This window comes from Patiria miniata, unplaced genomic scaffold, assembly GCF_015706575.1.
Source record: "Patiria miniata isolate m_02_andy unplaced genomic scaffold, ASM1570657v1 HiC_scaffold_19, whole genome shotgun sequence".
In the NCBI taxonomy this organism is placed as follows: Eukaryota; Metazoa; Echinodermata; class Asteroidea; order Valvatida; family Asterinidae; genus Patiria; species Patiria miniata.
This window is the reverse complement of record NW_024037057.1, coordinates 7208782-7223172: the sequence shown is the minus strand read 5'-3', so window position 1 is coordinate 7223172 and position 14391 is coordinate 7208782. Positions and strand designations below refer to the sequence as shown.

The 14391-nt window shown below is 40.2% G+C and overlaps 1 protein-coding gene across 1 annotated transcript; it reads left to right on the top strand.

The window, feature by feature from the left end:
• Positions 1 to 275: 275 nt before the first annotated feature.
• Positions 276 to 14103, top strand: LOC119725584 (scavenger receptor cysteine-rich domain superfamily protein-like). Its single transcript, XM_038197048.1, has 11 exons — positions 276 to 406; positions 4550 to 4692; positions 7704 to 7841; positions 8519 to 8608; positions 9133 to 9216; positions 9746 to 9869; positions 10672 to 10841; positions 12144 to 12341; positions 12751 to 12867; positions 13779 to 13860; positions 13981 to 14103. The coding sequence occupies exons 2-11, from the start codon at positions 4596 to 4598 to the stop codon at positions 14093 to 14095; spliced, it is 1215 nt and encodes a 404-aa protein (XP_038052976.1). The 5' UTR covers positions 276 to 406; positions 4550 to 4595; the 3' UTR covers positions 14096 to 14103.
• Positions 14104 to 14391: the final 288 nt, after the last annotated feature.

The window sequence follows — 14391 nt, the reverse complement described above, 5'->3', positions numbered from 1 at the left end:
CTCCCCTTTCCCCACCCCCCCCCCAAAAAAAACCCCAATCCAGTCCGCAAATACTGTTAAATTAGAAGGGCGCCCTCGTGGTTTCGTCTTCGAGTCAGGTCAACAAACTTATCGGGAAAGTTTGTTCACCCGACACGACATTGAGAAGTTTGTTGACCTCAAGTCGCCGCGCCAAGGGCTTAGAAGTCTGGCAACTGGACCCATCTTAGTAGCTATTACACCTTATGTAATAGTGTAGTCTGGTCACGGAACTTATTACGCACGTACGTACGTTCGTACCCTTACTGAGAAGTGAGAGTATGAATGGAAATAAAAATCTGATGTCGTGAAAAATTGAGCCGGTCCAAAAGTAATTGTTTTTAACCAGTTCCGAAGCTTACATTGGCGAAAATATGAGCTTCTAAAGGTAAGACGTTATGCTGATCATGAAGTATATTCATTAAGGTTGATTTGATCAGTTTTTGACCAAAATTTTAGAAATGTTTTGACCGTCGATTGTTCGCGTTGGCAAAATTGAAGCTGCTAGCTGAGCATGTTTAGAAATGATTGTTATGGTGGTGTACCCTAACGTGGCGCACTTCGAAGCATACCCAAATTTCCTCGTGTAGTGTTGCCAAACCTCTTTGTTGACAAACCTCAAATTCATGCAGTGAAATACTGGTACTTTTACCTTATTAATGCTTGCTGTTTAACCTCTGTGAACAATTTCGGTTTCATAAAATTTAAGCCGAAATTAAAAAACGGTGGCGTCCGGAAATTGGGCACAATTTGGCGGAGTGTTCCCTAACGTGGCGCACTTAAATAAATCTCGGAAAATTCCAAATTAACATTTAAGAATTTCTGAAAACTTGATAAATTCTGATAAATCATTATTATCTCTACTTACATACCCAGCCAGATGTTTGTCACAAAATTATTTTCTTATTTTTCGGGGCATTTTCAAAGGGTTCACTTTGCACTTGAAAATAAAATCGGAAAATCACGCCAAAATAAGTTTTTCTTTTAACTTTGTAGCGGGTAAATAAATTCGCGATTTATGAACGGGAGTGTTTATAACTTGATGAAATTTCACTTTCTGTGAAATTTCAGTTAAAACTTTTGCTCTAGCTAGGCGCTACAGGCGAAAAATCAAAGTGCGCCACGTTAGGGGCCGCGCCACATTAGGGTACATCAACAATACATTGTATTGTATTCCACAACAAAGGGATATTGCATGCAAATTCCGGCAGAGTGGGAAGTGAGTTGAGAGAAATTAGTATTAATATGCGGTTGCTTAGATTAGAAATAGGCGGTTGCTAAAGTTAAAATTATCCTGACTCAACTATTGAGTTGAAGAAAAGGACCGATAAACATAAACATTGTAAAATATTTTTGGAAAGATTCCAATACAACAATAGTACTGGCCTTTGATGTTGCGAATGTTGTATCTTCCCTACGGATGTGTTCATTGCAAAGTTAGGCAAATTTCCTGTCATGACAGTGTCATCGTATAATCTAATAATTATTTCAATTGATTTATGACACAAATAGTATTGTGCCAAATGGCAAACCTCATATTTTTATCACAGGAGGCAGGATGTGAGAGGTTGTCAGATTTCTCTGCATCAAAATACGGTGCTGCAACTTCGCAGTTAAATCGAGAATAAAAAATCAAACCAAAACCAAAACCAAAAGTTTTAAAGGTAATTTTCAGAAATGGACGGATTTGGGGGGGAGGGTCTTACATTTTAGAGCACCTGGCCCGTTTAAAGTTTTGTTTTCATGGACGGTGGGAAAAAACCAAGAACAAAATGCTGGTCTTGTAATCTGGTTCCCTGACCCTACAATTCCAATAAAATGGCACAATTTATAATAGAAGTCAGGAAATTGTCAGGGCTGGGAACCAGACTAGCTGGCCAGGCATGTTCACGGATATGTAACCGATTGCAAACAAATGTGGACTAAATACAATTTGGTCAATTGGGGGCAGTATTTGAAGAAAAAAAAGTTTTTGTCCAACGATGGCTCGGCCAACCCATCGTTGGGAAATGAAACAAAATTCTACTTGTCTTTGAAATTACAGCACACCAGATGCCATGATTTCACAGGATGCTTGAGACTGTTATTAGAGTTACATTCAATTAACCCTTAAACCTTCCCAACTTCATCAAAATCCATCCCCCATTTGGGGAGATTTTTGGCAGATAAGCCATGTGTACCAAGTCCATCAAAATCCACCAGTGCCAGTGGTGGATTTTTGGTGGATTTCAACAGATTTGGTCCTGAAGCATTATTTGAAGCAGAGTCAGTGATGGATCTGGACGGACTTGTACTCTATAGTAAAACTAACTAGGGAGTTAGAGTCAAGATATTTCATAATTAATTTGGTAGTTTCGTTTTTTAATGTTTGCAAATGTTGTACATTACCTTTAAAGGGAATATACATCATTTGCTTTTGCTGTAATTTTCAGAAATGGATGGAATTGGGGAGTTGGAAATATATAGCAAATATAGTTATACTGACTTTTTTTGAGGTTTTGGGTTCGGAAATGCTATAAAAACCAAGAACAACAATCATTTTCCTGTAGTCTGGTTCCCTGACTCCATTTAAGGAGAAACAGAGCAGTTTACATACATTGGGGAATTGTAAGGTCAGGGAACCAGTCTAGCTGGCTTGTACCCGTTCATAGGTGTGTAATCGATTGCAAACAATTGCGATGGTCAACTGGGGCCAGTATTTGAAAAAAAAACCAGTTTTTTTTCCAACGCTGGTCGGCCGATCAGCGTTGGAAATTGATACAAAAATACCACTTTTCTTGAAAATGATAGTATACCAGGTGCCATGATTTTACAGGATGCTTTACACTGTCATTCACTAACAGTCCAGCAAGGTATTTCAAAATGGTTTGGTAGTTCTATTTTTTGATGTTTGCAAATGTTGTATTTTCCCTTTAAGTTTGCCCAAGGTTTGCAAGTCAAGCACAAAACTGAAACTAGGGTTGTATTAATGCAAAGCCGTTCCTGTCGTCATAATATCTAATGTTTCAATTGATTTATTGATTTATGACAGACAAAATTGTTGTGTCCAGTTACAAGCAGGTTTTTTCACAAACAATGAGAAGAGAAGGGAGAATTTGGTCTGATTCCCCACATCAAAATTAAGGTGCTGCAACTACATGTACGCAGTCAACCAAAAAATTAGCAAAAAAAAATTGAACCAAAACCATGCAGAAACCTTTTAAATATAAATGAAAACAAATCTACAAAAAATAAAACAAGAAAAACAAAAGGCTTACTCCATTTCACACGCCATCCACTTTGCACCACCCAATGGGAGTCTTTCGAGACGTTGGTGGCAGCAAACACACTGGTCCTTTTTCCATTGTTTGCGTCATATTGAGCATGCGCGCTTTGGCTTAAACACAACGTAAACAAAGAAAAAGGACTGGTATGTTTGCTGCCACCAACGTCTCAAAAGTCTCCCATTGAGTGAGTATCTTCAATGTTTTGGACCCAAGATAATGACAGAAGAGTTGTTGAACACATTGGCAACAAGGTCAACAACTTGAGAAACGTTCTCTTTCAAACAAATTCTTTCATAAGCCTTATATCTTCAGTATGAGGCAATTTTTGAACAAGGCCTATTTTCATTCAGCCTTTCTGCAGAAAATATTAGGCCATCAGCCTCGGTCCAAAATTTTGGCCACCGGTATCAAATGAGGGGAATAATCGTCATAGCGATTTTTGGCAAGGTATGCACCTTCGGAGTTGGAAAACATGTGATAGCATTGCAACAGTGGCAGCTTTTTGGGTGTTGTCACCCTTTTTTTCTTCAATATGTCCATCAAAATGCTTGTTACCACTCTAGGGGCGGTATACCTTGCGCATGCTCATTATAATCATTTATGCCCTGATTTGATACTGACCAAACCCCCAAGCTGATGGCCTATATTGCAGAGTGCTCAAAGTTAAGTGCTGAGCTACAAATCAATATAATTCGCAGGATATTTGGAAAAATACGCCTGGAGTCACAAACATGAATGGTGCCCTCCCTCTTAATGAGTGCGGTAGAGAATCTACATGTAGCAGTTATGAAGTGTTCTTATGCAACAATGAATCACCAGTTTCCTTTCAGTCATGCATTTCCTTCCTATATCCCGGTGTCATGTGAAAATTTGGACTCGTATGAAAATCGGACTCTTTTTCCCTTTTATTGGTTAAACCCTCTCACGTGACCGGTCCCTCTCCTAATTATCTATGCATGAGCATGCGCAATTCCACCAATGAGTCCGTATTTCACAAAACCTAAATTCATGCTACACCGGCAACAAGCATTTTTATTAGGCCCATAAAAAAAAATACCAAGTTCCTTGTCCCGGCATTTTGAAAAACATGAAGGAGGCAGCCTTTATTTCCCGACTTTTTTCCCCATCTTTTGACTGCTTTTCTGATACGAAATTGAGCCCTCACCCTTTCTACATATGTACATAGCTACAATTTTGCTGAAAACAAATAAAAGTACACAAAATATCACTTGAAATGATTTTATGGAATACTTTTTTATTTTTAGGATGAGCTGAGGTTTAATAGAAAGACATTATAATACAGAGACAATAATGAGGCTGAGTAATATCCACAGTGCAATCACCTTGGCCCTGGTATGGCCAGCATACCTGCTGCTGCTAGCCGTGCCATCATCCAGTGTACAGTCAGGTGAGTGCAGGTACAAGACCAGTGTATGGTGGCCCTGAGAGTACATTGTAGTCAGTAATTTCACAATAATATGTCGATCATGTAAATTTCAAACGATTTTAACAATATCACAGATTTCTTACTGGGCATCGTAAATTTCTTTGATTTTATGTTTCAACTTGTTATAGTTTTTTTGGTTTTATGCCAGACACAAAATCTAAAGACATGATATATGGTGTCCGCTCGTACCCCCGCCCTGCAAACAGGGCGCTGGGAAGGGCTGATGCTGCTTCACAGAATGTTGTGAAGGAAGTACTAGGCATTCTGGGTAACTTATCGTGACCTTCGCATGCAGCTAGCACGCACTACGTATGATAAACAGCAGCAGTGCTACGTCACTAGGTCATGCAAAATCTATCCAATGAGAGCTCGGAGAGATCAGCCCTTCCCAGCGTCCTGTTTGCAGGGCGGGGGTACGAGCGAATTTATGATGTTGCATATAAAATGGACTTTGGATATTTAAAGTGACGTACTGTTGACTGATATGGCAAACAACTGCAATGTCATAAAAGAGGTCAAACGTATGCGTTTTTGTCTGGCATAATTGATTAAACGTTGCATGTATAAGTGTGCATCTACCGGTTCGTGTGACATTTCTTCGTAAACTTTGTTTTTCATGAAAACCTTTCATTAAACACAGCCAAGATGTGCCCATTGTTTGAAATTGATGATAACCATAACGCCGAGATAAGCCTGTTTGTACAGGATTAAAGATTATCACTGTACTTACTGATACCATTGTCTTTCATTAGCATCCGTGTACACATGAGCTTAGTCTGTGATTTATTTTTGTCTTCTATGTTTGTGCACAACTATTGTGTTTTATTTTGGGCGAAAAATTGAAGCATACTTTGTTCAAGTAACGCAGAAAAACATGCACATGTAGGACCATGCATGTATTTCTCATTGCTTCCTAACTAAAAGTTAAGGCCAAAAAAATAATCGTTCTGCTTCCGGTTACCCTACCTACCCTTTTTTGACAGCCCCTACCCTAACTCTTTTTTGGGGAAAAAGTGAGGAAAACAAACCAGAAATCATCAATTATCAATAAATCATCAAAAAATTGCAAAAAAAAAAAAAAATTCCCTAACTACCTATCCTAATTTCACAAAGGTACTAACGAGAAACCACATTATTTTTTTGACTGGCCATATTCAAATCCTCTGTCAAGGTCATCCAATCAGATTCATGTAAGGGACGAATGTGAAGTACATGTAGCCATCAGGTGGCTTGACCTTGTGACCCCGGATTTCTTGCTCAGATTTGGGATTTCCCAAAAATTTCAGTGTTGGATGTTGGAAAAAACATTTCAGCTAAGTTCAGAACACAAACATTTTTTGTTTTCATATTTGAACTTGCTATTGAATTTTACACGGAAGAAATTTTTTTTATGATTGAGAGTAATATTACACAATTTGTCATTAATTAAATGATTTTAAAAAATAAATGTAGAAAATGTAGTTTTTCCTCAAAATTCAAATGATTTGCAGAAAAACAAACATTATTTCAGGATTTATCAACCCTCCTACCTCCTACAGTCACAGACAGTCAAAAATTCCATCCACTTCCCTGCCATGCCTTTCACACAGGCTAGTCACCAACAGTCAGATCAAATTTCAGGCAAGCACTTTGACTAGTCAAACTCAGTCAACAGACAAAAGCAGGCAAACATAAACAGTCACATCCAGTCAATCCTGCTTTATAAGTTGGCTTGGAGCTCTTAACTGTTAAAAAAAACAGTCACTTGATTGATTTTTTCCGAAAGGACAACTTTGCACATAATGCATGTTTGCATAGGAGGGTATTGAATGTTATGTAGGCCCCCTATATGAGAGATATTTTTGCGAACATAAATGTATTCTTGAAACCACAAAATAACATCTGTTTTATCGTCCTTGGAAGAACATTCACAGAAATGTAGCTTGTTATTAAATGTGCGCTGAACATACCTTACTGACTCAGTAATATGTTCAGTGCAAATTTATTAACAAGCTGCATTTGCTCTTCCAGGGATGATAAAACAGATGTTATGTTGCGGTTTCAAGATTACATTATGTTGGCAAAAATATACTGACATTCAAAGATGTACACGTACATGATTTTCCATGCACGTACAAATAGCTGCCTGTCAGTGTTATATGATAAGAAAGGTTGCACCGTATACACTGTAGCTCGTTTCAGTTTGCGGTAACACCACGTGGTAATAACTACTGCTTAGAAGATATTAGTTCTGAAAAGAACTTGTCCTGCTTATTATCAACTGTGCTAAGTAGTTTTTTTGTTCTGATAAGAACAGTCCTGCTGTAAGTTCTAAATGAACTTGTCTTTGTTCTCAACAGTTCGACTAGCCTGCTCTAGTCATCGTCTGGAGACTTCAGGGACTGTTCTTATCAGAACAAAAAAACTATTTAGCGAAGTTGATAATAAGCAGGACAAGTTCTTTTCAGAACTAATATCTTCTAAGCAGTAGTTGTTACCACATGGTGTTACTGCAAACCGAAACGATACCGATACCCCACCATGCAAAGCCTCAAATCTTATACACTGTAGCTGTTCATGAATAATGATGTTGATGGTGATTGAAAAGTTCAAGGTTTTTACAGGCAGCACTTTCATGAGCTACACACAGATCGAGTTAATGCCCCACAGCCCATAGGATCGTTACAATTACCTTTAAAAGAACTGTTATTGAAAGCAGAATACGCGTATAACAACAAAGGCTTGAATCCCCACCATTTCGTTCGTTGTAATCCGCTCTGTCAGTTATTGTCGTGCACTACTGCACTTGTTGATATGTGTTTGAAAAGGGCACAAATACAGCAGTGTTAGGGTTCATTAAAGACTACTTCTCCTGTTCCAATAAAAAATAATAATTCCTCAGAAATATTTTCCATTTGTGGTTGCATGATAGGTCTATTTTCTGAACTTTTGAATTATTTTTCGGTTTTTTTTTGGTTTCGGTATGTTTACAGTACGTCTTGCCGGTAGTCCAGTCAACGTGACCGGCGTGAATGAGGGCCGCGTTGAGGTTTTCCACGAGGGAGCGTGGAAAGACGTCTGCCACCGGCGATGGGACCGCAGGGACGCGCAGGTGGTCTGCAGGGAAATGGGTGAGTGGCGAAAAACAGGTGTAATTATAACCCAAACCCCCTAAGCCCATTTGGCTAGGAACCGTCCTCATTCCTGCAAAATCCTCCGATGGCCACCGGGTAAAAATTGGATTCAGCCTCAATCCTCCAAGATCATCTGTTATTTCTTGAATTTGTTCAGTGGAGGGGTGACCACTGCCTCAATCCCACAAAATCCTCCAACAATCACTGTTAATGGGTTGAGGCAGTGCCGATGACATTCGGAAGCAGTGCGGATGATATCGAGCATTATTCACGGCTTAATTATGCACGACTGAACATAAACAATGCAGGGTGCAGCCTATGAACTCGACACAATGCATCCTCTGAAATCAATCTTTTTTTGGTCATTCAGCCTCAATCCTACAAATCCTCCAAACCGCCAGGAGGATTTTGGAGGATTGAGGATGGTTAGGGTTAACAAAATTCAAACTCCCCAAGAATCAGGATATATTCTTGGAATCAAATGAATGTAGTTTTGGTTTGCTTGAATAGTGTTGGCTCTGAAAATACTCAGTTGGAAACACTATTTGGACAATTCTTCCCAAGTGCATTCCATCTACGCGTAGGCATCAGGTTGTTGGGGAGGGGGCGATGAAGGAATATTTGAGGAGAACTCGGTTTTGATTTGCTGTCCTCCATTTTCGTGTTTCCAATAGGTTTTTCTGGGGCTTCGTTTGCGATGGTCGAGTCCCACTATGGTAGTGGGGAGAACAACGACTCGATGCAGAATTTTGACTGCGAAGGAGGTGAGTGATTGCATCAAGATAATCAGTCACCAGAGGCTTTGTCAGGTCATCACAAGTCATCACAAGTCAATCACAAGTCAATCACAAGTCAATCACAAGCCAATCACAAGTCAATCACAAGTCAGTCACAAATCAATCACAAGTCAATTACAAGTCAGTCACAAGTCAGTCACAAGTCAATCACAAGTCAATCAAAAATCAATTACAAGTCAATCACTAGTCAATCACAATTCAATCACAAGTCAGTCACAAGTCAATCACAAGTCAATCAAAAGCCAATCACAAGCCAATCGCAAGTCATCACAAGTTCCCAAAAGTGCTCCTAACTCAATAACAAGCCATCCAGTTTCACGATAAGTCACAAATTTTTAAAACAAACCGTGACAGCATCATTCATTTGTCATTGTCTACCACTGATATATCCAACTTATGAGGTGATTCACGATTGTTTCCCAAAGTCTTGTAACTTCCTCTTCTTGTCATTCTCATATTGTTCCTCTATGTTGCCTTTCTTCTCATCTCAGAGGAACAATTTCTAGAGCAGTGTCCGTTCAAGACGGCAGCCAAGACTTGCAGGGACGGGGAAACAGCAGGAGTCAGCTGCTACCGTAAGTCATATCGATCAATTTTTGATTTGAAATGGCTTTCTTCTGAGCCGAAATCTGTGTTCCAATTTTAAAAACAAACTATTTTTAATGACTGAAATTTAACCCCTATAGGGCATAGATCACTTGCAAATGGGTCAGTGTTTTCATTCTAGACATGGGCATTTCTAAATCGGCCACCTTGTTAGTTTTCTTCAATGATCACAAAAAGGTAAGTGTTCTTTAAGCAAAAAAAAAACAAACAATCACATAGGGATGTGTGTGAATGTTTTCATTTTGCTGAAAGAACGCACACCTGTTTTTGTGATCGGCGGACAGAACTTAAACAGTGGTTGTGTTTAAAGTTCCGTAATTTGAAAAGTATGTGAGTGATTTGAATGATTCTTGTACTAAAGGAAAACTTATGAATTGGGCTCTCATATCCTAGATTTTGAAAGTGCTACATGCAGAACTTCACTAAAACAATAGTCCCGACAGTTGTGTTTTGTTTTGTTGTTACTCACTCTGTGCTCTTTTTCGTGTACCTACTTAGTCCCCGGCTACCTGGGCTGTTTCTTAGACCGTACCGTGGGCAGCGTTCTCAACAGTGACTACCTATCAAGCGAAGACATGACCGTACGCAAGTGCCTGCAGTACTGCCACGACAAGAAAATGAGGTTAGACTACTGGAAAACATCCCAAAAATGTGCTGCGATCAAGCTAAATGAGTCGTTTGTCGGGTACTTTCATTTGGACATTCAGGCCAAAATAGGGCCACCTCATCACATCACTTCATCACATCTCTTGGTGTTCCGACTTCCATAATTTTTGAACAAAAGATGGTATCAGCGTGCAGTTTTCACAGCAATAATGCTGAGATTGTGCTCTGTTCAAATCTGTAGAAATATTTTTACCAGGGTTGACAAACGACTCATTTAGCTTGATCGCCTCACAAATGTCAAATATCCGGCCAACATTCCGGCTTGAAAAATACCTACTGGACCGCTGGAACGATCCCAGTGATTTTAGGGCCGGGAAAGTGTTGAAAACCAGCCAGCCGGTGTTTTACCAACCGTTTAAAACCACCGACATGACAGGCTCTCGACCAATAGGAACGAGTAAACTGTTTTTGTTTACCATATTCATCCTGTTTTCTTTCCCAGTGATCACTGATCCCAGTGATTTTAGGGCCGGGAAAGTGTTGAAAACCAGCCAGCCGGTGTTTTACCAACCGTTTAAAACCACCGACGTGACAGGCTCTCGACCAATAGGAATGGGTAAACTGTTTTTGTTTACCATATTCATCCTGTTTTCTTTCCCAGTGATCACTGATCCCAGTGATTTCAGTGCCGGGAAAAGTGTTGAAAACCAGCCAGCCGGTGTTTTACCAACCGTTTAAAACCACCGACGTGACAGGCTTTCGACCAATAGGAATGGGTAAACTGTTTTTGTTTACCATATTCATCCTGTTGTCTTTAGGTACGCCGGTCTCCGACAGAACACGGATTGTTACTGCGGCACCAACGGGACCGACTACGATGCGTGGGGCTCGGTCAGCGACACCAACTGTTTGTTACACTGCGGCGGCAACTACGCGGAAGCGTGCGGGGGAGAGACGACGTGGTTCTGGACGACCTCCGTATACGACGGTAAACATGATAAAATCGCTTTAACCCCTTAACGCTGGCTGGTGGCTCTAGACGCAGCTGGATAAAAGCTGATAAGCCGGGGACTGCTATTGCCACATTCCTGCTGCATAGCACATCCATTCACAGACAACGACTGAATGCCTGCATGTATACATTCCACCCAATGTGCAGCTGTCCGTGACCGAACAACACCAGCGTCAAGGGGTTAATCGAATGCTTGAATAATAAGGAACGGGTGTTGAGCACTTTCAGCAATCTGCTTTTCATTAAAGATGCATTCCTCATGCTTTGTTTCACCTCGAAAAATAAATCTGCTTTTTCAATTGCTACTTTACTAGCAATATTAAAGTGATTCAATTTTGTATGAGACATCGAGCGAAATAAGCCACGGACGTTTAGTTGTGGAATATTGGCTGTCGGACAATACTTTGGTTCTTGCAGGGCGGGCTAATTGTTTTTGCGCAAAATGAAAGCTATTTTTCAGCGGGTCACAGATGCCAAAACTTTTAAAAAGTATTTTTTTGTGAAAAGAAAATATAAATATTGAAAATGTAATAAAAGAAAGAAATCAATGTTTTATGAAGAGAAAGACACTTTGTCACTCATTGCTTCTCCCCACCCAGGCGTAAATTGGGTACATGTGAGGGCAGAGGTGGTTATTGTGATTGATTTAGCTGCTTTGCACCGAAATGGCCGCATCAAGCTCCCCAGGGAGCTGAGATGGTATTTTGGAATGTTTCATTGGCCCAATGAGCAGGGTAATGGAGTACCGAAGTGAATACGTCACACGCACAAAATGTGTGTGAAAGACATTAGCGCGTGATTCAGCCCGTGAACCAACACGCGTGCGTACTCCATTTGTTTGCACTACACTTTCTGGTTCTAAATGACGTCACACTTCGGTACTGCATAATGACTCATGTACAGTGCATTGGGACCTTGTGTGAAATGTGCTCTATAAGCACGAATTATTCCTACAAATGTACTATTAGGGAGACACGTTAGCGTAGAAATTTCGATAGTAGGGAGACACGGGCTTAATAGGGAGACACCTAGGTGTCTCCCTATTGGCGCAGCCCCCCTTTAGAGGAAAAATGTTGCTGTCGAAATTAGGTTATATTTGTTGCTCGTGGTCTAATTAGTAAAAATACCGAAATTCGTGGAAAAAGGACAAGGGAATATTGGTTTAGGGCACATTTAAATCGGAAAATTTTTGTGCACAAGTCTATGGGAAAGTCTCCCTATTACCCCATTGCCGGTAATTATTATTATTATTATTATTAATGTTTGTTTTTCCTGCAGTTGATTTGGCCCAATGCCCGGAGCCAGACGAGCCTTCCTTCGGCTACGTGAGAGAGACCGGAGCCTTCTGGTACGGCACCACGGCCACCTTTGACTGCTACACAGGGTTCCAGCTTCACGAGGATCACACGTTATCTTGCGTCCTGGGGGATGAGGTCAACGAACTTGTCTGGCACGGGGAACCGTCCACGTGTAAAGGTTAGTATAGGTATTATAGAGAGGTTTTGTAGGAGACCGGTTACGGTTAACGCAACAAATATGTACTGACATTTGTGTGGTTTTGTAATGTCTTAAATTTCTGCTATCTGGTACATGTGTACACTGCAGGGACATATTGCATGACACATGTCAGTGACAAAAATTGTAGATTTTTCCATTTTTTTCCATTTTGTCATTTTTTTTTCAAATGTAAATAAAAGCAAATGATAAATATTTACCCTCTCTTATTTCGAAAAATTCCCACAATTTTTCTGAGGAAATTGCCGAACTATGCCATGTTTCATCAGAACACAGCATTTAATACTTACAGGGTAATTGCCGTATTCTTATCTTTGAATGTCATTTTTGGCCGTAACAACTTTGTTTCCGTTCTGTTTTTGTTTTACAGAAATACCAGATCCTAATAGTCGTGACAAGGACGATGAATGGGACCGAATCTTGAAGCAAGCCCAGCTCCTGAAAGGGACCAAAGGAACTCTGAAATTGAGAGATCAATCATCAACAAGTGAGTTTCAGAAAACTTTTGAACCAGTGTTTGGTCGAGTCCATCACAAGTCCTCACAAGTCCTCAAAAGTCCATCATAAGTCATTACAAGTCAATCACAAGTCCTCACAGGTCAATTACAAGTCCTCTTAAGTCTCAAGTCCTCACAAGTCCTCACAAAGCCACTGAAAGTCCATCACAAGTACGTACAAGTCCTCACAAGTCATTGCAAATCCTCACAAGTCCACCGCAAGTCCTCACCAGTCAATCACAAGTCCTCACAGGTCAATCACAAGTCCTCACAAGTCCTCGCAAGTCAATCACAAGTCCTCACAGGTCAATCACAAGTCCTCACAAGTCCTCACCAGTCAATCACAAGTCCTCACAAGTCAATCACAAGTCCTCACAAGTCCTCGCAAGTCAATCACAAGTCCTCGCAAGTCCTCGCAAATCCACCACAAATCCACCACAAGTCCTCACAAGTCAATCACAAGCCCTCACAAGTCAATTACAAGTCCTCACTTGTCCATCACAAGTCCATCACAAGTCATCACAAGTCCTCAAAAGTCTATCACAAGTCCATACAATTCTATCACAAGTCCTCACTTTAAATCCTTACAAGTCCGCACAAGTCATCCAGACCCCAAATGAAGTCACAAGCCAGCCAGTCTGGTTCCCTGACCTGACAATTTCCCGACGTCTATGGAATTGCTCCGTTTCATCTGAAGTAGGGTCAGGGTACCTGACTGCAAGAACAGCAATGTTTGTCTTGGTTTTTCCTGCATCTATGAACACAAACTTTAAACAGATCAGTGTAACAATATTTGCTATAATTTACTAACCCCAAAATCCATCCGTTTCTGAAAATTACAGCAAAAGCAAAGGTTGTATATTTAACTTTAACATCCCTTCTTTGTATTTTTCCATTGCAGGGATAATTATCGGAGCTCTAATCGGTTTTGTCATTTGCGTCGTTATAGCTGTCACGATCGTTATCGTGTGCCGAAAAGAAAGGTAACATTTGAAGAGCTTTTGAAATCTTTTTACCTAGATAATGTTTATAGCAAGTTTCAAGATATGAGCCTTTGAGTAACATATTTTCTTCGCATTCCGTTCCTCCCTTAAAAATCACAGAAAAGCAAAGAGATCTCCGAAGATACGGAAACAAGAGGAAGCAAACAGCAATGGGACCGGTTACCACCTAGCCAGCGGGGGACCGTCGACATCAGTGAGCGACTCAAAAATATGACCCGGCAGGTACTGTACCTGTACTTCTCAAATGGATATTTATATATAAGTGAAATTATAGTCAGGTCCACAATTGCACAAAATCTAAATAAAGGAAAGTTATCAGGAAAGATTTTTCCTAATTGTTGGAAATAATGTTTGAAGGTTTACAGCTATTAATAACGTGGGATGTGTATTTTGTCTTTCATGCTCAATAGGGATCAAATATCCGTTGACAAATCTTGCCAAAATCTTTCGCAAAATCTATGTTAAGAGTCATCCAAAAGTTGTGGAGGAATTTGTACCAATCGGCCTTTC

Coding starts and splice junctions, on each gene's coding strand:
- LOC119725584 (XM_038197048.1), top strand. CDS start 4,596: ATGAGGCTGAGTAATATCCACAGTGCAATCACCTTGGCCCTGGTATGG. Junction 7,842..8,518: donor GGTGGTCTGCAGGGAAATGG/GTGAGTGGCGAA, acceptor TGTTTCCAATAG/GTTTTTCTGGGGCTTCGTTT. Junction 12,342..12,750: donor GGAACCGTCCACGTGTAAAG/GTTAGTATAGGT, acceptor TTTGTTTTACAG/AAATACCAGATCCTAATAGT.